The following is a 21,780-nucleotide window of genomic DNA, read 5'->3' on the forward strand; positions in this document are numbered from 1 at the left end:
ATAGTTAAACGGAAAGTTTGAATTGTGCTCCTCTTTGGAGAAGAGAAGGCTCTGCTGGTGCGCAGGAGACGGCTCTGCTTTTTCTTCTCGATTTGCTGGAGCACACACTCACACACTCACACACACACACGCGCGCGCGCGCGCGCGGACTAGACGCAGCAGACACGGAGGGCGATAACTCTTTTCTCAATCCTTGGCCAAACAGCGCTAACAGAATACCAATAAGGACAAATACACAGTTTGGCCATTTCTCCTGGCCACTCGTTTCAACTACACCGTCAACTTTATTTTTGTATCGCTCCTCTGCCGCTATTTACAACCACCTTTTGCGCGCCTTTTTGTTTCGCTCCGTTCTATTTCGGCCCGCAGAACAAACACTCTGATCGTGCGTCCAACTTTTACTTCTGCTTTCATTGGTGCCACAAGGTGTTCTTAAATTTTATGTGATTTTTACAAAACAAAGCAAACAGGACTGAACGTGCTATTGAATCATTAAAGTAGACCCTTTCTGTTGTGTTTGCGAGTGGTTTGTAAAATTTAAACCATTTTTTCGTTCCCACTTTCATTAAGCTATGATAAGAATTGATTGCTTTCTTCAGATTGCTATATATATTTTCTCTTTGTTTCTGCATTTGAACCGTGGTTCCCAAGGGAGAGTTGTGTTGACGAGAAATTGAAAAGCGCCACTTAATAAAACAGGAAGATTTTTATTCTTGTACAGCATAATTTATGTTAATAATTTTCATACAAGAGTTGCTCTACAGTTGAGAAATGAGTTTCCATTCTTGATATTTTTGCGTTTGTTATTCTTTCTGTAATAACTTGAAAAGAAAATAAAGACCAATAACGCGCCTGAGATGGCACAACAAATGTTTCTCCCCAAGAAAAGCAACCCGTCTTGGTGCCGAAGCTCGGCCTTGCTTTCCTCAAATATCGATTTCCCATTGTGTTATACGCGGTAACGATCATAATGATAATAATAGGCGGGCGGGCGGCCCGGCCACAAACCTCCGCCGCACCACCCAGTTTTATATTTTTTTTTCTGCATACAAGGGCGCGCGTTTACTCCGTAGTAACAACAACAGCTCATTCAACAACAACGAGTGATAAAAACGTCACCACCAAAGAAACATTCACCAATATATTTACATTAAAATTGATCTCACACCGTCCAAAGAGAAGGGCAATCAGCTTTGGTAGAAATCGGCACCGCCGCCGGTGCCGCTGAAGCGTCTGAGCGTGGTCCTGGGCACCCAGTAGGGTGGCGTATTGTGGTTTTGGGGACTGAACTCGGCCGACGGGTTGACCGGCGTGCCCGCCGCCGCAGACTGACTGCTCAGGATGGTGCGCGAGTTGTTCACCTCGTCGGCCAGCGCGTTCACGTTCAGCAGCGGCTCAGCGAGGCTGCGGCGGTTGTCGTTGCGCAACGAGTCGCACGTCTCCTGGGAACAATGAGCAACCTTCGTTTCATTGCAGAAGCGTCGCTTTCCTGACCGAATCGGAGTGCACATGCACGCGGAGGACATTTCGTTTATTTTGTACTGAATTTCAAGAGTTTCCAATGCTGATGGGGACAAGTGCAACCTAGCTCTGATTATATACCGAACAGTAAAACAAAACAATAACTGTTACATGGCTCATGCATGTTTTTAAGAAAATAAATAATTTTAATGTTGTCTAGAAATTAAATGGTAGATTCGCAATTTAATGTAATTACAGCGGCGCAATCAAATGGCAACTCCCGAAATCACGAAATTTCAAACAAACCAATCAGTAGTTACCTTCATTTTGCTCAACTGCTCCTGCAAGGAGCGATACTCCTCGAGGAAACGCTCAAGTTGGGCCGCGTGGTAGTCATAAGAGTTGACGACATTGCTCTTGGTGGCCGGCGTCGCGTACACTGGCGGCTGGTCGCGCACATTGTCCACGGGAGAGGTAGGCAGGCTAGGGAATCTCGTAAGTGTGTGTCTCTTATTGAAAGCTGCAGCGGCGCCACTCACGACAGCGGCAGACGAGGCGAACATTTCGCCCGAGCACAGGTTGAGCGAGCTGGACGAGCGCTGCCCGCCGGCCACCATGTTGTCCGTCGAGAAGCGACGCATCGAGTCGCCGCTGCTGCTCGTGTAGCGGCTGTCCGGCAGCAGCGGCGACTGGCTGCTGTCCGAACAGCCGCCGCGGCGCCACCGACGCTCTGGCGGCCGCCGCGGCAGCGTGCAGAAACTCTCCGAGCCGTACCGAGGGTCGTACGGCTGGTACTTGGCCTCGTTGGGGTCGGGGGGCAGTGGCGGCGCGTGGATGTGCAAGTCTTTCATCTCTATGCTGGGCACCCGTTCGGCGTGGCGGCTTTCCGCCAGGCCGCTCAGGTCGGACGAGCAGAACTGCAGGCCGCGGCCGGACGTGTACGACGGCAACTCGCTTCTGCCACTGAAACAAGACCAGAGCACTCCTCGTTGCTTCATCGTGCATCGACAATTGACCAAAATATATACAAATCTGATGAATCCAATGCTTACCTTCTAATGCTGGAAGCTACTCCAGATTTGAGCGTCTCGGGGTCGCTGGTCTCGCTGTCGCTGACCATGTTTCTGCTCGCAGCGCAACTCTCCACGTCAGCGTTGTGCCCAGCCTCGCTGCTATTGGCCCCATCAGGCGATCTGGCATCCCACTGGTCCTTCGGCGAGTACTTGTTCCTCAGCAGGTTGTCCGCAGGGTCGTCGACGCAGGACACGCCTCGGTAATCGCCGTGCTTTCTGATCTCGTGATGCTGGAGGTTGACAGCACTGACCGTGACGCCGGGGTTCCGACCGTTCATGCTAGCACCTTTATGATTCAGTTCGATCTTTTCGTACGAGTCCTCGCGTCGACGCCGCCTCTCCATCCGAAGGTTGTTTTTCCTGCGGATGGTGCACGCACAAACGACGACTAGCGACAGAGCGACGACGAAAAGGGCGGCAACGATTATTCCGGCTATAACCACCCGACCGGTCATCGGCGGCTCGGGTGCTTTCCTCGACATCGCCAGGGTCACGTTCGCCTCCACCTTGCCCGCTTTATTCTCTGCTGAACACACGTAGACGCCGGCGTCTTGGATTTCAGCCGACAAAATGGTCAGGTTGCTCGCCTTCGCCGTGTCCCCGAGTTCGTGCACCATGTACGTCTTGCGGTTGAACGCAGACCCCGTAAGATTGGCTATTACTCGGTTCTTCCAGAACCACCTGACCTTGGGCTCGGGAACACCGTCGATTCTGCAACTCATGGTCACGTTGCTGCCCTCGACACCCTTGGTCACCACGGCCCTGGCTACGATTTCAGGTACGCACGCAAAATCGTCAAGCTCCAGCTTGTCCCACGTCTTTCCCGCCACTCTCGAGGGAGAATGGCAGACAGGCGGCACGCTGTATGGAATCTTGACGTTCAGCATCCACTCTCTGAGCGGCTTGAGACCACAGGAGCAGTTCCACGGGTTATTGTGAAGGTCCAGGCCGGCGAGGCTCTTGAGGTCGGTCAGCGATGTGGCCTTGATGGCCACCATCATGTTGTTGTCGAGTTTGAGGAACGTCAGCGACTTTTCCAGTCCTGCGAAAGCGCGCTGCTCGATCGTGCCAAGGCGGCACTCGCTCATCTCCAGCCTGACCAGCTGCGGCACCTTCTTGAAGGCGTCGTTGGACACCCTCTGGATGGGGTTGCCGCTCAGCTTGATCTCGCGCAGCTCCGAGATGGACTCGAAAATGTGCGACGGCACCGCGGTCAGCTGATTGCTGCTCAGGTCCAACTCGACCAGGTTGGTCAGTTTGCGGAAGGCGAAGCGGTGCAGCGATTTGATACGGCACTTGGCCAGGTAGATCTTCTGCAGGTTGGTCAGGCTGGCGTCGCTGAAGGCGTCGCGGCCCACCTCGACCACCGCGTTGCCCGTGAAGTCGAGCACTTGCGTCCCGGCGTCTAACTCATCGGGGATCACGCTCAGGTTGGCGTTCACACACAACACTGTCTCTTTGCCGTTCTTCCATTTGCACTCGCACGCGCGCGGACACTCGGCGCCGCACAGACACGCCAGACACACCAGCAGCAGCAGCACGTATGGGTTCACGTGCCCGATCGGCTGACGGAGGCGCACTTTGCGGTGGGGCGGCGAGCAGCGGCGGCAGTGGCTGCGGAGCTTGCTCATGGCCCTCAGCAGCGGCTGCCGACGGCATAGTCACACCTTCATTGCTCGCCGCGGCAGTCTTCTCGCCCTCCTGTGGTCTGCAACAAGAATTAACAAGTGTCCTCTTTTAATGATCAGATTATCACATTTTTTGTTCAATTGATCTTAATAATATTGGTCTTTAGGGTTGTTCTCTCAGGAAGCAATGGTGGAAAGTCTAAACACTCGAAACGTATTGCTCAACAGTTATGTTGATTACAGTGTTTATTCTGCGAAAGAATCGTTAAACGCACTAACATCGCTTTGGAAATTTAATTAAGAGTTTCGTGTTAATATTCACCCCCACGCACGAATTAATAAGCTGCTGGTCTGCTCTCTTGTTTTGCCCGCGCGCGACGCAGAATAAACTTGAGTGTGTATTCCACTTTTAGCGCGATAGCTGCCACGTTTGCTTGCTTAACCCGCGCACACTTCATGCAAATGAGTTTCTTTTTCAGTGTGCGAAAGGAGATGCGTTACACGAGAGCGTAATGTAGCGCTTGCCCGCTGAAACCACCGCCGAGTGCTGGCTGGCTGGATGGAGTGAGCGAGTGCTTTGTCTGGCGCGTGCACAAAGGAAGCCGTCTTCGATAACCTCTGCCTGCTCTTTCTCTTTTCTTGAAAATTTCGCCCGCAAAAAGAACAATGGAGCCGAAATTGCAAAATTTATGCGCCGTCTCTCTGTGTGTAATTAATTTTTCAGCCGTGAGCCGGCTTATTAGTCCCGGGAGCGACGCGCACAAATTTGCAGCCGGATTTTTTCTCGCCGGCTTTATCAACCTGCTTTTTGTACTAGCTCACAGTGAGAGAGAAAGAGAGAGAGAGAGAGTGGGTCGCCGGCCTGAAAACACATAAAGCATTCGCAGACTGGAGAGCGACGCGGCTTTTATCTGCTTCGGCTTGCAGGGAGCCCTCAGATGTCCAAAGAGACGCATTTACATTACAGATGTTCGCCTCCCAAGAATAAGGACAGTCCAACCTTTTAGTTTGCTAAAAATTAACTTATAATCAGCAGAATTATGGCGTTAAAATATATATTTTTTAATCTATAAAAAAACCGGAAATGTTTAATAATAAACTACATTTTCAAAATTAATGGAGGGTAGTTTTTATGCGACGCATAAATTTTAAATCATAAGGAGAAATGAAGAATTTCCTCAATGTTGATAATTTAATATCAGCATACCATATAGGGAGTTTCAATGAAGCTAGATGCTAGAAACAACGATTAATACCTCAAAGAACTCCAGGAAAGATAAATAACAACATATATGTAAAATCTAGTTTGAATGTAACGGTGGCTTCCCCTAGCTTGAGGTGTATTTTTTCAGCTGCGGAGCAGCTCCCTTGAGTATCGGCGGCGCGCACAGAATATTCGCGATAATGGTAACAAGAGTGTCTCTCTGCTAAAGCAGCAGCAGCAGCAACAACAAACCTGCCAACGTTTTTCCCTTTTGCACTGGTGCTCACAGAAGGGCTCTTGATGTCATTTGCGTACACACGGAATGAAATACGTGAGCTGATAAAATAATGGACTGGGTCACGATCTTTCTGTGTGCGTCTTGCGCAGAAAACAGGGCGCATTATTGTCTCTAATTTCCCGTCTGCCACTGCATTATGTCCCGCAGACACGCCACGTGAAGTAGATCATGTTCGTTGCAGTGCAGTTCGTAGTTCTAGAGCATTGGATGTCAAATAAATTCAGCACTGGAATTTTTGACACTGCCAATTGATCATTAAGGTTCGAATCAGGTTAGGCAGCTGAAAAAATCGGCATGATGATTCGAAAATCACCACAAGAGCGCCGTCCAGCCTTTATTCACTTTCTGCTGGCTGTCACTGTGGCGCTGCTGTCTCGATAGCTAAATAAAGAGAACCTAGTTGCCGGCGTTCTTTTGGCTAGGTTCAGACCACAAACTGCCAAAGAAATTTTCGGTTCATCGTGTCGAATTGTCTACCGTGCGACTCGACTATCTAATCAGCTCAACCTTCAAGAATCGATTGGTTTGGTCAAATTTGAAATTCAAGTGCCGCACTTTTAAGTGCATTCCTGATCAATTATTATAGCTATTCGCTCATGCTGTCCGTGTTTTGATTTTCAATCTGCAGTCATTCAGTCTCAATTGCATGACCTATATTCTAGTGAAGAAGTTGGTATATATCCCTACAGACCACTTTTAAATCCACCCGATGAACTAAGCGTTTCGTAGACCGTAGTTATGGTGCACTCCATTCAATTCGATCCCTCGATATTTCTCAACTATATATGGTACACAGCAGACGTAATAAATTCAACTTTTTATTGCTGATTCACGCTGAAATAAAACAATCGAAGTCATAAGCACCGAGCTTACTCAGCCAAATAAAATACTATATTACGCTTGCTGCCCTCCTGCTCTCTCTCTATCCTCTCTCTCTCACACTCAATGAATGAAACGGCTCGATACCAGGCCATTGTCGTCGCACCCGCAGCGTCGGGATTTGAATGGCATTTTTGAGCCCGGGTTGGATTCGGATTACTCTTCGGATTACTCGGCGTTGCGTGAGCCTCGCGGCGGAGTAATTACTGCTCGCCACGCGGATCAAAAATCAATGCATACCAACTGAAATACAGTTCCAATGAAATCTCAATAGGTCTGATCTAAAATCACGAAACAACTATCACAATTCCCCAAATTTTGCGGTAAAATGGTGGGAAATTTATTTAATTTTTAAACAATGCAGTGGAATCGCATGCAGCAGAGGTGCTGAAATTAATATATTCGGAAATCACGCAGCGCAATTTATTCCTTCTGATGAGTCACGATTTATTTTATTAATACGAATGGGCGGAGAACAAATTGCCCGTTAACGTTGACAGACTATATAGTTCCGGAGCGACATGTCCATCACGCTTGTCACACGAGCTTCCATTTTTCCATATTACTTTTGGAAGAGCCATTTTCGACTTGACAGCCGTTCGTGCATTTTTCCCAACCTGTCCACCGTTGCCGACTGCGTTGAGGATATTTGATGGGTAAAGCAAAACCGGCTTGACAGTTTCCACTGTAAATACAACACATAGCAACAAAATAGTTTCAGCTCATTTCCATCTAAAGAATTTAATGAATTTCGCGGTGTACGAATTGTACCCGAGACTTAATGCGGAGTGCACGGCTGCAGCATCGTCTATCCAATTAAAACTTTCAATTGCAAGCGTTTGCAGCAGCAAGTTCCGCGTGCACTTATCCAGATTGTGTGCCTGGCAATTTGCTTCTCGCACTCGGCATCGTTTCGCCCTGCTCGCCCGGCGCTTGCCAAGTCCATTACGGCCATTGCAGCGTTCGCCCTGACCGCGCTAGATAAGATTTCTTTGCCTGAGCTCTGTATTATGTTGTTCCACAATATATACTCACACAACACACTCTCCGGCCGCTTTTTATTCGCGCCAAAGAGGAAACGGGACGAGCGAGATGCCCGCTTGAGGCGTATACACTCTCAGTTCTTCTGTCTCCTCGCACAATAATGTGCTAAACCTAGAAACGACGGCTTCAATCTGCTGCTGGCAGTTAAAACGTAATTTTTGAACAATTCGAGTCGTAAATTCCAGATTTTGCTATTGATGAAAATGATTGAAAAAAAAAATTATTTTCCACGTCGTTGGACTTTAAAGCTTTTACTGGAATTAGCAAAAAACCTGCGACTGCTGGTTGCAGTAGTGGCGACAAAAAGCAACAGAAAGCAGAAAGCGTGCGCTCACGTCGAGCAGACGAGCAGCAAAAGGAAACTTTCCGCAATTTATGTTATTAAGCATTCGCGTCACAGTTTTAAAACACAGAGAGCAAAACAGTCACGGAGAGGAAGAGAAGCGCTGTATTTATTTATCATCCAAACCGAACTGTGCATCACGTTCAGCACATTCCAGAATGATATTTAGAGCACGCGACGAGTTATAAAAATTGCAAATTCAATTTCTCGGTTCTACCGCCGCGGCAAAAAGGCAGACACGTGAGATTTAGAGAGGGTTTTTTCCCTCAAAAGGTTTCATTGACTTGGCTCTATCCTCTTAAACAGCAAAATCTCGATATGATTATTTCATTTTCGTGAAATTTGAATCGATGAACTGACAGTAAATGTAAATAAACATGGCATACGATTTGGTAGCACTTAACAACCACGTACGTAAGCGAAGGAAAAGCTAGAATCGCGCAATACCAATCGACTGTTTTGCAGTCACTAAAATACGGTCCATTTTTCAATCAGCTCGACGTTTCGCAGCAGATGGCATCTGGCAAAAAAGAGGAGGAAAATAAAACGAAACAACAAGACGCACACGACGGCGCAATAAATCAAAATTTGGCTGTCAGAGTTGGCGGATCGATGCGTGCAATCAGGACGAGCGAGGGCGAAGCTCGCGAGGCGAAGCGAGGCGCGCGTATGTGTGTGTGTATATGTCGCGCGGAACACGTCGTTGAGCGAGCGCTTTTGTCGGCAGGCCAGGTATGCAGATGACGCACGTCGTCGAGACGTTGACACAGCAAACGCTCGTATACATGCTCACGCATGGCCAGATTCTTTGAATGCTGTTCGCGGAATGCCGGAGATACGCCGTGAAATTAATTGCCAGCCACAAGTGGTGACGCGTGAAAATCCAGCCCTGAGGTTTCCGCTTCGAAAGTTTCCGCGTGCCTCAGGACAGGTTCAAGCTGACAGCGGGAAACAGTTTTTGCTCGCTCTCGAAAGGGGAGAAAAAGTGAAAAGGGGCTGAATTGAAATCGAGTCGGGCTGCAGTTTGGTCCGGACGCGCTGTGTGGCGGAGTTGCGCGGAATTAATTGCCATCCACAAGTGGCGAGAGGCATAAATCCGAGTCCCAGTGCAGAGCGAGCTGCTTCCTCGCGCAGCGCCCGCAGAGACAAGTTTCGGGCGGAAGGCGCTTTCCTCGGCGCTGAATGGCATTAGAAGAAAGAAGGAAAGAGCAGGAAACGCCGCCACCGCCCGCGCCGACAATGGGCGCCAACAATGGAGCCTCCTGATGCACCCTGACTGCGAGCGGGCAATTCTGCCAGGAAGCTTTATGCCACACGCCGAGCCCCCGCGCGTTTGCTGTAAGAAACAACATTTTCGCCCAGGCTAGCAAAATGCACCAAACTTGCTTGAGACGAATTTTGGTCTACTCATTTGCTGAACAGGGGTGAAATTCGAACGCACACCACCCCTTTATCTGTCTTAAATGAAAGACCTGGATCAACGGAGGAAGAAAAATAAACAAATGATGAAGTTAAAATGTAGTAATTATATTGTGGTGTACAATTAAAAAATAATTTAGCACAGACTGACAAAATAAAAAAAATCGTGTCCATCGTTTAATTCAGGGAGTTTTTATTGTATCTTCGCATATACATACGCCATTACGCAGGGAGGGAAACTGTGCCGCTGAACAGTCCAGTGGAGCAGGTTGCATACTTACATTCTCATGATGAAAGTAGCACTGGAATTTAATTTTTTACAGTTTCAATTGATTCCTGAGAGTCGAATTTGGTAAGGCAGTCACTTCACTTGGTCAACAATTAGACACGATATCGGCAGAAACGTAAATGCCATGGCTTTGGCAAAAGAACCAATCAGAGAAGGGATTGATTGGCTCTTTTGACGTTGTGACGGCCTGATCAAGACAGCCAGCGCAATAAAAGGGCGACAAGGTCAGCCAAGGAGCTAGGTTATTTACGGTTCCGGTGGCTTCCGTTGTGGCGCTGCTGTCTCGATCCTACAATTATTAGATCAAAGAGCCAAACCCTTTTGTGTTTGGTGTTCAGATGACTCGGATCAGCAATACTTTACCTATAAAATAAAATTCAAAGCCACTGTTATTAACTGCTGATAGGTTTTGAGTAAAGTTCAGAGCTTTTCGAAATAAATATGATTTAGATGGCTTGACATTATGTGAGTGGTGTAAGCTATTTTTGTAGCAAGAACTGTCTAATCGAGGAATCAAAATTTAGGGAAAAGTTTGAGAAATGCCGTGCTCCCCCCACACATTTCCATAAAGCTGGGTTTATGCCGAAACGCGCATTTATTAACGTCGGATCCGAAGGGTAGGCGGACTGGCATTCCAATTTCGAAGAAGTTGGCGCAAATTAATGATTTGGCGCGCGAGTGTCATATTCATGCGCCACCGGATATTTCTGTTCGGCCCTCCTGCTGCTGAAACTTAAATATTTCTCCGAGCTGCTTGTTTCTTATTAAAAGTTTTTGTGACACGAGAAATATTAATTATGCAGTCCATCGCCGAATTGCGCTCCTCAGGGAGAGTGGAACGCCGCCGACAAAAAGTGTCGGTATATCAGCAAAGTAAAACTTGCCGTTTGCGCGTCAAAAATTCATATTCACACGCTCTCTGCATAGCTCGTGGCTTTAATACCGTGAGTGCGACCTTTCGCGTGCAACAACTTATCTCTTGCACGGCGCCCAATATTCTCTTGTCGGCGGAAAAATTCAATTAACCGCTCTGCACGCTTGTCAACCAAGAGCCTAATCAGCCGGCCGTGTTTTCTTGTTGCTGTTCTCTGCTTCGTAAATTAGCATTTTTAGCCCGTCAATTCTCGCTATGCACGATACACAAAGAATGCGACCGGGGAATTAAATAACATTGTTTTTTGTAAAATGAATAATGACAGCTTTTTCCCCATTTTAGTAATTGGACACATCGACAAATAACAAATATTTGTTTGAACTGTTATAGATTCAATCACCAATTTGACTCTGGCGGTGTTGCTTTGACCCAACAAACGAAACAAAAAACAACACAATTTCGGGTCGTCGGAAAAGAGCAGTGAAACCTGTCATTTTAATTTATACGTTCTAGGAATTAGCATCGAAACTGGAGCACACGGGTGTTTGTTTGTTTTTACGGTGGAGCAAGCCACAGGTTTATGCGCGTAATCAGGATGACCGTCGCGGCAATCTGGAAAAACTGCATGTTTGTGCAGTTGAAATTAAGTGGGCTCAACTGAGTTGGTCGCAGCAGCGCGCGGCAACGAAATTATCTCTATTTATGCACGCGCGCGCACAATTGCTCCCAGGGCAGCCGTGTGTCATTCGAGACTTGTTTTTGTTGTTGCATCCGACTTTTTAAAGCCGGCCGCGGCGAAAACAAACCTTTTTTGCCCTTCGCGGCTCATGTTTGCTCGTATATTGCAGACGTGCAAGCACACTTTTTGCGCTCAAATATAGGTAATGTGTATGTCCTATGCTGCGTCTAGACTTTACGAGCGCAGTTGTTAGAGTTGTGAGCAGGAAAAATTGCAATGCTTCTCTCTCTGCAACACAGTAAAACCGCAACGCAAATAAAGCACAGCACAAAATGAGTCTAGCAAAAATCTTGCAACATCGCAAGAAGCACAGAAAATATACGTATTCATTATAAAACTTAAGGAAGAGAGCTTTACAGGACTAAAATTAAGAACATTTTGCATTGCTGACTGTGGCAAGAAGTTAATTGAGTTTATTCTTTGTGAAATTTAGAAAAAGGCTATCTCTAAAATCAGGACCAAAAGGATCAGTGAAATTTCAGATAGTGACCATTTTCTCGATAGAATCAAAAGATATTTTCGTTTAATTCCGATCCCTCTCATCGCAGTATATTCAATGATGTGCAAATATTTATAATAAATTCCCCAAATTGAGAAATAAATTGCGATTTTACAGTTAGAAGACAATGCTTGATTAGCATGCAAAGTTTTGAGAAAATTTTCTCGAAAATTTAGTTTTCCTGTTTTTTTTCCTCTTTCACATTTTCATTTCTGAAAAATTTAAGAATGATCCAGTTTCCCCAAGCGAGAGCGTCGGGCGAGAGAAGTCGGATTATTTGTCAAGCTCTGGTTCGTTGCGCCGAGCGGAGAGCAGGTTGTATGATTTAAAATTCCGTTTTGCACCTGGTCGGCCACTCGTGCGCCTGCCTGCCTTTCTTAAAGGGATTCGTCTGTGGGGCGGCGTGGCGTCCTATTTTCGAACAATGGGCCGCCAGCGAGCCTCATTAATGCACACACATCCCCGCGTGCCACCACTTGACACAAAACACTCGCTCGCGCACACGCACCCCACACGCGAAACTCTCAAGTGGCTATGTTTTTCTTAAAACGACGAGAAGACGCGTGATCTGCAACTCTGACCTTTGTAAGCAGCAAGACGCCATTATTCTTCTTGGGGAATTTTTTCACTGAAACTAGACCATATTTAAGTTTTTAGGGTTTTTCCAAATCAAATTAAAACTCGTCTCGTTAAAAGGAACAACTGTTCTGTTATCCTAAATACAGTAGGTCAAAGGTCAAGGCCACTTAAATCGAATTTTCCTAATGGATTTTAACTATGAGAAGTAAAAATTGATGTTTTTAAATTTTGGAAATTTTAATATAACCATTTTGTAGAGCTCAAAAAATTAGGTCAAGGGTGTAAAAATCTGAAATGTCTATTATCACTATTTTTTTTTATTAACAATTTAATTTTCTTATATAGGGTTTCCAAAAATATTTTATGCCCAAATCTCAGCTTACAATTGTCGGATTTTCACAAACCGCACACCGCTAGACTCGTCGCAATCTCTCCTAGATAACCAAAGTAGTTTAAGGGTTCCAACCCTTCAACCCCTTTTTTCACCATAAATTACCTAATATGTGTTATACTTTTTGTTGTTTGCGCCTCACTACGCAACGGACTGTAGTGTTTATCACCTTTAAACTACTTCTGTACATCACGAAACGTGAAGGCGAGTAAAATTGTATGAATTTTTTGTATTTGTGGCATATAGAATCCGAGATTTAGCTGTCACACTGTGTTTAGATGTCGCCGGTCTCTGAAATAAAACACATTTTTTTCAATCTTGGCTTCTAAACTTCAGATTTACTAAAACTTCACAACATTTGCCTCGTCATGACCTCTCCTAGATAGTTGAGATGATTTTTGTATCCTGAGACTGAAGTATATAAGGACCATTAATTCAATGACCTGAAGCTTATTTATTGTGAAACTGTGCGCGCTCTTATCGATATTCATGGCAAATAGCCTTTAATTGTCCGTTCTCTTTCTCTTACTAAATTTATGCTAGGTCAGTAAAGAAGGAAATTGCTGGCTGCGAGTGGTCGTGAATAATGCATGTGTGCATCGCAGAAGCGTTGCAGACGCGGTGTAAAATTTGCATGCGCCGTGCGCGCTAGAGAGCGAGGTGCGACGGAGTCGGATTAATTGCTGCTCGTCTTTGTTTACTACCATCACTCTGCAGGTGCGAGCAGTAATTAGCGGTTTATTTGACTCGCTAACGACCCTCATTCTCGACGCGCTTAATGCACTCGGATGATAATTAATGCAGGGCCAGTTAGTTTGACGGACAGCGTGTTTACATTTTCATTTAAAACGCCGGACAGTTTGAGAAATAATCCTCTTTGCGAGGCCGATCAATTTCCAAACATTCACCGTTCACCGCGAATATAACGAAACGATTCCCAGCTTAACACTTTCCGCGAAGAGGCTTCGTCATTTTATACACACTCTCACGCAGCCATGGTGTTTATTCTGCCAATGGGATTTTCGCTCGCACTTGAAAACTCGTGCACAAAAGAAAAAGTGTGTTTTCGATCGGGCGCGGCCATTGCGCTTTGCAAACGCCGGCTTTTCAAAGGACGCGGCGCCTTTCAAACGCAACCAAGAATGGAGTATCAATTTTTATTTGCGTTCCTTCCTTATTTTGCCAGCTTACCTAATCGATAGTACTCACACACGCACGCATCCGAGATTCGAGAAACACACCAGCGCACAAAGTTCTTGTTGATTATAAAGCTGCACGCCGCAGTGAATTATGGTCATTTTATTTTACATGCGCGCTGCTCTTTCTCCCTCATGCTCCAGCTGTCTGCTAGCGTATTTACCAAGGCAAATGAGCCTCTTTTTTCGCTCTGTTTCCACAACTCAACGTACACCGCGCTCTCCCGTCTTTGTGCATTATTTTCTCGAGAAGAAGAGAAGCCAGCAAGTTGTGCTCTCCTTCTTTGTCATCATTATTCACCCGCGTGCATGCAAAAAGCCTCTTTTATGCCCCTCTCCAGCCGCTTTTTCACTACGCTCTGATTCACGGAATAAAAGGATTTGCAGTGTGCAATTTAATCATTCGCCGCGCGAATGTAGTCAAACACACGCCATGCGCAAACAGCACATCATGCAAGTTTCAATCTTGAGTTGGTAAACACGCGGACCAAGATTAAATTTCCAGCCACCGAGCTTAAGTACATATACATCATCCTTAAGTAACTAATCTCTGAGCCAGGAAGGGGAGCACGATGAAGCAATTAACTCTAAATATCGGCAAATATCAAAGCGGCCAAAGTTTCCTCAAAGGTCTATTAACAGACTTGGGCAAATCTAGTCCAGCCTTGGTCTTTACAGAATTTGGGTTGACGATGGCATGAAACTGATAGTTGCAAAGTCAAATTATTTTTTGCTATGAAAATCAAGCAGGGGTGAGAAAAAATCACCCCTAAACACTCCAGCTAACTTTAGGAGAGGTCGAGACGAGTCTAACGGTGAGGAGTTTTTGCAGTTCAGAACCCGAGATTTAGAGTTGAAAACATTTGCAAAAAACATAAAAGTCGAAAAATTCGTGTTTGAAGTGGAATTTTTCGAGAATTAAAATGAACATCGCTCTAAAATTTTCACTCAAGCTCGCACATGTTATGGGGCAACTTTAAGCACATTTTCAAAATTCAAAAATTTTCAGCAAAAATTAAATTAAAAATCGAAAGTAACCTTTGACCTTGACTTAAGACATCGAATCGGTGTTCATTTTATCGTTCTTGGCGAGAGGACGAATCCAAAGCTTGCCTAACTTTTAAAATTGCACCACGGGTAGATGAGATGCTGTGGTTACAAAGTTTCTACAATCATCTCGTAAAACCATTAATAAGTAATATTTTGTTGAAAAAATTATCTACTAGTACATAGACTTATTTCTGACGTAAATTTCGTCCTCCCACCCGTGACATTTCATCAGGTTTTTTGTTTTGGTTTAAATGTTCGGAATTTCCGTGTTAAGGAAAATCGGTTTTTACTCCCACAACTTTGAAGCTTTTGCTTTGCAGCGCATCACCTGCTCAACGTATAAATTGAACTAAACGAGTTGACTCAAAATATCATTACACACTAAACTGCTTTGCGGCGGCTAATTATACGCTTCCTTTGTTGCTGCAGCTGGGTGGAGCGGCCATTATTAACCTCCGCGGATGTGTACTGGGCTGACAAAGGCTGCCTTTGATTATTGTTATTGCTTTCACGGTCAAACTCGTGCTCTCATAAAGCGGGACAAAAAGCTAGGTTATGCTGTCGTCGCGGATTGCACCCAGATTTCTAGCTGCGCTCTCAAGAAGGAGCACGAGATTAACGGCGTCTGGCAGCGCAGTTAAGACGGAGTTATTTAATTAAAATAATGCATCATACACGTGCACTTGACAGCGTTTGCAGTCTCTCGCTGCAATTATCGCGTCTGAATTTGTGCCGACAAAGCGTGACATCCCGAATCACACAAAGGTCGAATTTAATAAATATATTGGAGCGTCGAGTGCGGCTCTGATCCAGCCAGCAGAGAGGCGTTGGCGTAATCCGCGATAATCTTGTAGATTCCAGCTAAATTGGTATAAATCAGAGCAGGCGTCTCGTTTATTTGCGGAGAGCGAAAAGTGGAGCACGGACGGCTTTGCAGATTGAAATATGGATGTTATTTCGCTGTCCGGGCGGGTGCGGGTCGGCCGGTCGGTGTAATTTGAAATGTGCTGGGCCGCGCTGATAATGACGGCGAAACAAGTCTGGCACTGCAATCACAGGGCAGCAACACACGCGGCTGTAATGATGTTGTCTGTATTCTGCATTCGTGCCGCCGACGCCACATCATTCCTTATATGTGTTGTCAGCCAAAAGCGACGACCGCTCAATTTGGCTCCCCTTTTATCATCATTAGGCTTATTCAGTTCAATCTCGTCAGATCAAAAGTCCTGGACAGAAAAATGAATTAAGAGTTTCTTTAACTCAACTTGTCGTGTGCTCATTGCATTTAAAGGTACGATGCCAATGATTTAACGTCAACTCATGGTACAGCAGAGGTAAAGGAGGTAATGCAATTTCATTTTTGACAGTTTCAAATGATTCCTGAGGTCGAATCAGGTTAGGCAGCCAAATCACTCGGTCGAAAGTCAACATCGATGAGTGGAAAATCATCAGAAACGTAAAAACCGTTACTTTGGCGGTTTTTTGGTTAAAAAGTGCCACAAGGACGGTGGCGACCTTCAAATAGGAGTTTCTCTCTTAATTTCGCTGGCTAGCGATGTGTCGCTGCCGTCGATACATCAAACAGCCAATCAGAGAACCGCTCACTTCTCTAATTTGTCGCTGACGTATTCGTACCAAAAACCGCTGTATTTACGGTTTTTATGACATACCTAATTTGACTCTCAGCAATCGATTGGCACTTTCTAAAATGAAATTTAAACACAAAGCCGTTTGTTATTGTTCCTTATCATTTCACCGATTCATCAACAAACTATTTTTTTTATTCAGATATGAAAAACAATGAATTTCGCGTGAGGAAGACAACAGAAGGCAGAAAGATATCGCAGTTCGTCTCCTGTATCTGTTTATTGTATGTGTGTGGTTGTGGCGGTAGCAGTAACATCGCGATGCGAGCGTGTCTTTCTCTCTCAGTCACGGAAATGTATTGTTGCCGTGTTGTAAAACACACACACACACACACACACACACACACACACATACACAGGGAGAGCAGGGCCGGCGGCGTGCGGGCATTGACGAGCGACAGCAAGAGCAGATCCGAGCCGCGCTGAATTTTATTACTCGCTTTGTTTGTTTATTGCAGTTCGTGTCCAGCAGGCAGGCGTTTGCGTTTGGCACGATATTCTGTGTAACGCAGCCGCCACATCTCTTTTTAAATTTAATCCTGCGACGGCTAGGCTGGCTGATTAAAAATTTATCTCATAGGGCCCTTCCAAAATATGGAGTCGATAAAATCGACGCATATCTTCCGCTCTCGACTGACAGACACGCACATTTGAAGTGCAAAGGTCATGCCGACTGACCGACAGACAAATCACAAAGGGAGGAATAACGAGGGCCGTAATGGCCTCTTGTTGAGAGCTGATTTGCCGATCGATAGGCGGGTGCTGTAATCAACAGACCCATTTCGCACCTTGCACCAGGGTTTCCAGGTCATTAGTTTCAAAGTTTTGCTCCGGAAGTTTTTCTCCATTCATCATCTGGGTATGCATTAAATAAGCACGGTTTTGTTGATTTTCCAATAGTCTCCTCTAGGACAACTATTTTCAGATTCAGCTTCATTCTGTCTGGTGGTGATTAGCCAAGAGTTTTGCCAAATATAAACAATTTTTTCTGTTCCTGGGCCATGGCGTCCGAATGAAAAGTTCCATCTGCGAGCGAGCTTAGGGCTTGTTGCAGGCGACAGCGGAAATTGCAGGTTGTGGCCCCCGCGAGGGTGATTCGCCACGCTGAAATTGCAGCCGTTCTTAATTTACACGGGCAAACTTTTCACGGGATGGCGCCAGGGATTCGTCAGAGGCCGACGACTCATTAACGCTACTGCTTCTACACACCTGCCAGGCCGAATGCACTTCGTGTTTGCGGCGACTCGGGCGACATTGAGCGAAACAAAACAACTCACGATGATAATGAGTGCGCCAAAGCAGTCAATTTCTGCTTGATAATTGAAGTTTAATTTAATTTGCACGTATGTGGTGTTGAAGCGACGCCACGACTCTAAAGGGAATCGCTTATGTATAAGATCGGGTGAGGAATTTGGTTTGATTTCGTATCAAATATCTGCTCTCTTTCAAGGTCCACACTCAATAAGGGAATTTCAATTCAAGCCGTGTTTAATGGCACTTCAGAAATATGCCAAAATTGTATCCACTCCGGGTGTTTGTTTGCACAAAGGCCTGAACAAAGGGAAACTAATAGAAAGCCCTTTAATAGCGTGCCAACAATTCCAACATTTTCAAATTCTGATTCGCTCGAAGTGTTGGTCGGTTTTTTGTTACCATACTTCTTTTACCATAAGTCTTTCTCTAATGTCACATGAGAGGACACACTGTCGGATATGAGTACGATATAGCTTGCAAAAATTCATTTTTCCCATTTTTGGAGGGGTAGAAATAGGGTTGATAAAGGTGGCACCCTGAAACTGGATCGGCTATATAGGGGAAACCTAGAAGAGTCGATCGGTGTATAGTTTTTGTACATTTGACGCTTAGAAGCCAACATTTGGTGAAAAACATAGGTCTTTTTCTTCAAGACGCTGTCTTAATGACAAAACAGTGTTGTCAACTAAATCTCGGGTTCTAAGAGCTACAAAAACAAACTTTGCATACCGTTCGACTCATCTTCACATTCTAAGATACACTGAAATGGTTTCAGGGTGAAAAGAACCAAACTCCGTTGCGTAGTGAGGTGCTAACATTAAAAAATGACTAAATTTAACGTTTTTAAGTGCAAAAGGGCACCCTTAGCCTATTTTGACCATCTAGGGGAGGCTAAGAATATTCTAGTGGTGTGCGGTTTACAATTGGAAGCAGAGATTTGGACGTTGAAACATTTTTGAAATCACAAAAAACACAAATTTCGTAGTTTTTTAATTTACATAATCGTTATCAGTTTTCCCCTTTTTGGATGCTTTCCTGTTAATAAGCTCTGCATTTTGTTTTTTATTAAAATATTAAGGCAAAACGCCAATACGAATTTTTATTCATCTGGCCTAATTATTTGCGCGGTACAAGATGGCAATATTAGAATGACAAAATTCGGTCAATCCGTTTTAAAATTTGGATTTTAATTCAAATATTTCGTTCAAGTAAGAGCTTTGACCAACCACTTTGAGGTCGGCAGGAAAGTTGTTTCAATGATATAACACGTTCATTGGTGTCCGAATTTCTACTCTGCGACCAATTTATACCAAATTACCCATTTGAGAGAAAACTCCAAAATGTGGAAATGGCGGAGTTTTTTTTCAGTAGCGTTTTTGGTCAAGTAAGGCCTGGTTTCAGCAAAAAATTTATCAAGATCCTTAGACCCTTTCTTGGACATAGGCTAATGTACGATTTGTTTCTATAAATTCCCTTAATTAGCAGAAAAACAAATATGATGGCAGGCAAAAAATTAATTAAAGCCAGAGGTGACGCGATGCGAAAGGGTTTGCGGCGGCAGAGAGACGAAAAAGCGGGTCGAGCGCAAAAAGCGAGAGATGGAATCTGCTTATAATATGCCAGCCAATGATTAGCATAATCAGACGCCGAATGTTGTCGAAATAATTAAGTCGGCCGCAAGCTAATTTGCATATCCTTAGCGGGCGGATCACATGGTCCGGCCGGGGCTTAATCCGTTATCTCAAGGCGGGCACGCGCTATTACACGCGGCACACATTAACCCCCGCCGCCCCTGCGCGCTCCACCCTCGGGCCCCCGCAGCCGACGCGCATTTATAACATAATACGCGCCGAGACAGACACAGCGGCGGCGCCCAAGCACTTTCTTGGCAACAGAACTGCTCTACAAATTACTGTGTGTGTCGCCAGAGCCGAGGACACTCGAGAGCGAAGCGCGCCTGCTTCTGAAGCTCCCAGTGCTGCTTATTTTATACGCAATTTAACACTCGGAACAGTCATGAGCTGCTGCGGATGTATCTGATTTTCAGCCCCCTCGTGCTAAACGGCTTCTTAAAATGGTAATTGGCGGAGAACTCCATGGACCACCATGAGCAGCTTGCTTCTATTTTTTTTTGGTTTAATACGAATTTGAAGATTTGATTAATAATAATAAAACCATGATTTTATGTATGTTTAAAATAATAACATCCCTCCCGTGTAAATTCCCTGTTTAGAGTGCACCATCCAAAAGAGATCTATTTTCTCGTGGCGGAGGACCACGGACGTGTTGATTGGCCAACAATAGCGTGGATACCACCGCCAGTCAATCAGAACGTACGCGGTCCTCCGCCGCGTTAAAAAGATCGCTTTCCGACAGTGCAAAATGGGTAATTCGCCTTGAAATTAATCTATCATCTGGTTGAAAGTATAAACATTAACAAATTTTACATGAAGAAATGAATTTTTTTTAACTTTAATTGTGCTTTTAAAATTTAACCAGAAAACAAAGCTTAGACGTTGACCTTGCATTGCCTGGAATTGAAAATAGAGAAAAACTGCAGTACTTTTTTCTATTTGGTTTCCCTTTCGCAACAGTCATCCCTCGTTGCAGTGTCTCATGAAAATTACATCAAAGAGGAATTGCCTTGGGGGAGGCGCGCTTCTGTCAATTATTTACACGGTGCTCAACGTCACGTTCCATTTTCGCAACGCTATAGCGCAAAAATAATGGAAATCGCACTCGCTCGCTCGCTCACGCAATTGGCCTGCGTGCGGCGGTAATTGAGGCGCGCACATACACTGCCTCGCTCGTTCATATAGCGTCTCTGCTTGTGTCGCCATTCCTCTCGCAGGCGAACCAACGAGGCGAAGCTATATCAATGCTTTCGATCGTGCAACACAAAACACACACTCACACATGATGGAAAATTGATGGCAAATGAGTTGGGAAAAAGAAACACACGCTGCTCGAGTATACTGTATGTGTGCGAGAGGGGAGACAGGCAATTTACGTGCATCGAGTTATTATTTACATTGCAGGTCGACGTTCCATGGCGCACATCAATAATTCAAGCGTGCGTTGAATAAATATCACGCACAGAGACGTGGTAAATAGCATCGACCATACAAAAAATTTTCTTTTCTAAAATATGGGACTGTGTGATTTCAGGTGAATAGTGAAAAAAATATAAAAAATTGCACGATCGGTTGAAAAACATGCTAAGGGTCACCCTTGAGGTCAGATAGGACCATCAGGACTGATAACACTGGCGTCAGGGTAACCCTCGAGCGATCGAAATGATAAATTCGCTTGTGCGGGCACTTTTTATCAACGCCTGACGAGATCTGTATTGGTTCGATTTGTAAGATTTGCACACCATTGGAACGGCCAAGTCGAGAGCTCTCAGAGCATGTGCAATTTGACCCTTTTCAGGGTGCTCTCGAATATTAATTTCAATTAATTATTTCATTGGTATTTAGCTTTTCTCGTTTTTCGGATCAAAAAATCAATTTAAATGATTAGAATATCCACGATTTAAGTGAAACCATGCAATCCTAATTCACAAACCAGTATTCTCGTTATTCTATTCTGTAGATTTCGGGGGCTTTTGCAGCTCTGCTTTGCACATTTGTTGAAGTCGTCGCGCTTCTGAAACCTTGGTTGCTTTTGAATTCAAATCTCAGAAATTACCAATCAAAGGATGTTCTTGAGTCTTTATGCAGGAGCCGAATTCTCTTGGCAAACTTTGTATACGCACTTTGAATACGAAATCAGCACTGCCGCTTCACAGGGGATTAAATTGGCTTGTCGTTCTTAGCGAGTGCTGAATCTTTTCATAATCCGTCAAACGGAATTTGTGGCAACACATTAAACGCGTACTTTTTCTCCGCCCTGTTCTCTGGCACGGTCACTTG

At 45.1% G+C, this 21,780-nt stretch overlaps 1 protein-coding gene across 5 annotated transcripts in view; it reads right to left on the bottom strand.

The window, feature by feature from the left end:
• Window positions 1-687: 687 nt before the first annotated feature.
• kek3 (kekkon 3) overlaps window positions 688-21,780 on the bottom strand; it is a 74,917-nt gene continuing 53,824 nt past the window's right edge. For 2 of the 5 annotated variants that reach the window (XM_065496945.1, XM_065496944.1), the window contains 3 exons: window positions 2,514-4,242; window positions 1,782-2,424; window positions 688-1,460 (listed from right to left, as the gene is read on the bottom strand). In XM_065496945.1, coding sequence (XP_065353017.1) covers window positions 1,188-1,460; window positions 1,782-2,424; window positions 2,514-4,165 — 2,568 coding nt within the window. In that variant the 5' untranslated portion in view covers window positions 4,166-4,242 and the 3' untranslated portion in view covers window positions 688-1,187. The remainder of the gene's footprint in view (window positions 1,461-1,781; window positions 2,425-2,513; window positions 4,243-21,780) is intronic. The other 3 variants (XR_010575744.1, XR_010575743.1, XM_065496946.1) reach the window with 3 other exon arrangements.

Source organism: Cloeon dipterum, chromosome 1, assembly GCF_949628265.1.
Source record: "Cloeon dipterum chromosome 1, ieCloDipt1.1, whole genome shotgun sequence".
NCBI classification, from domain to species: Eukaryota; Metazoa; Arthropoda; class Insecta; order Ephemeroptera; family Baetidae; genus Cloeon; species Cloeon dipterum.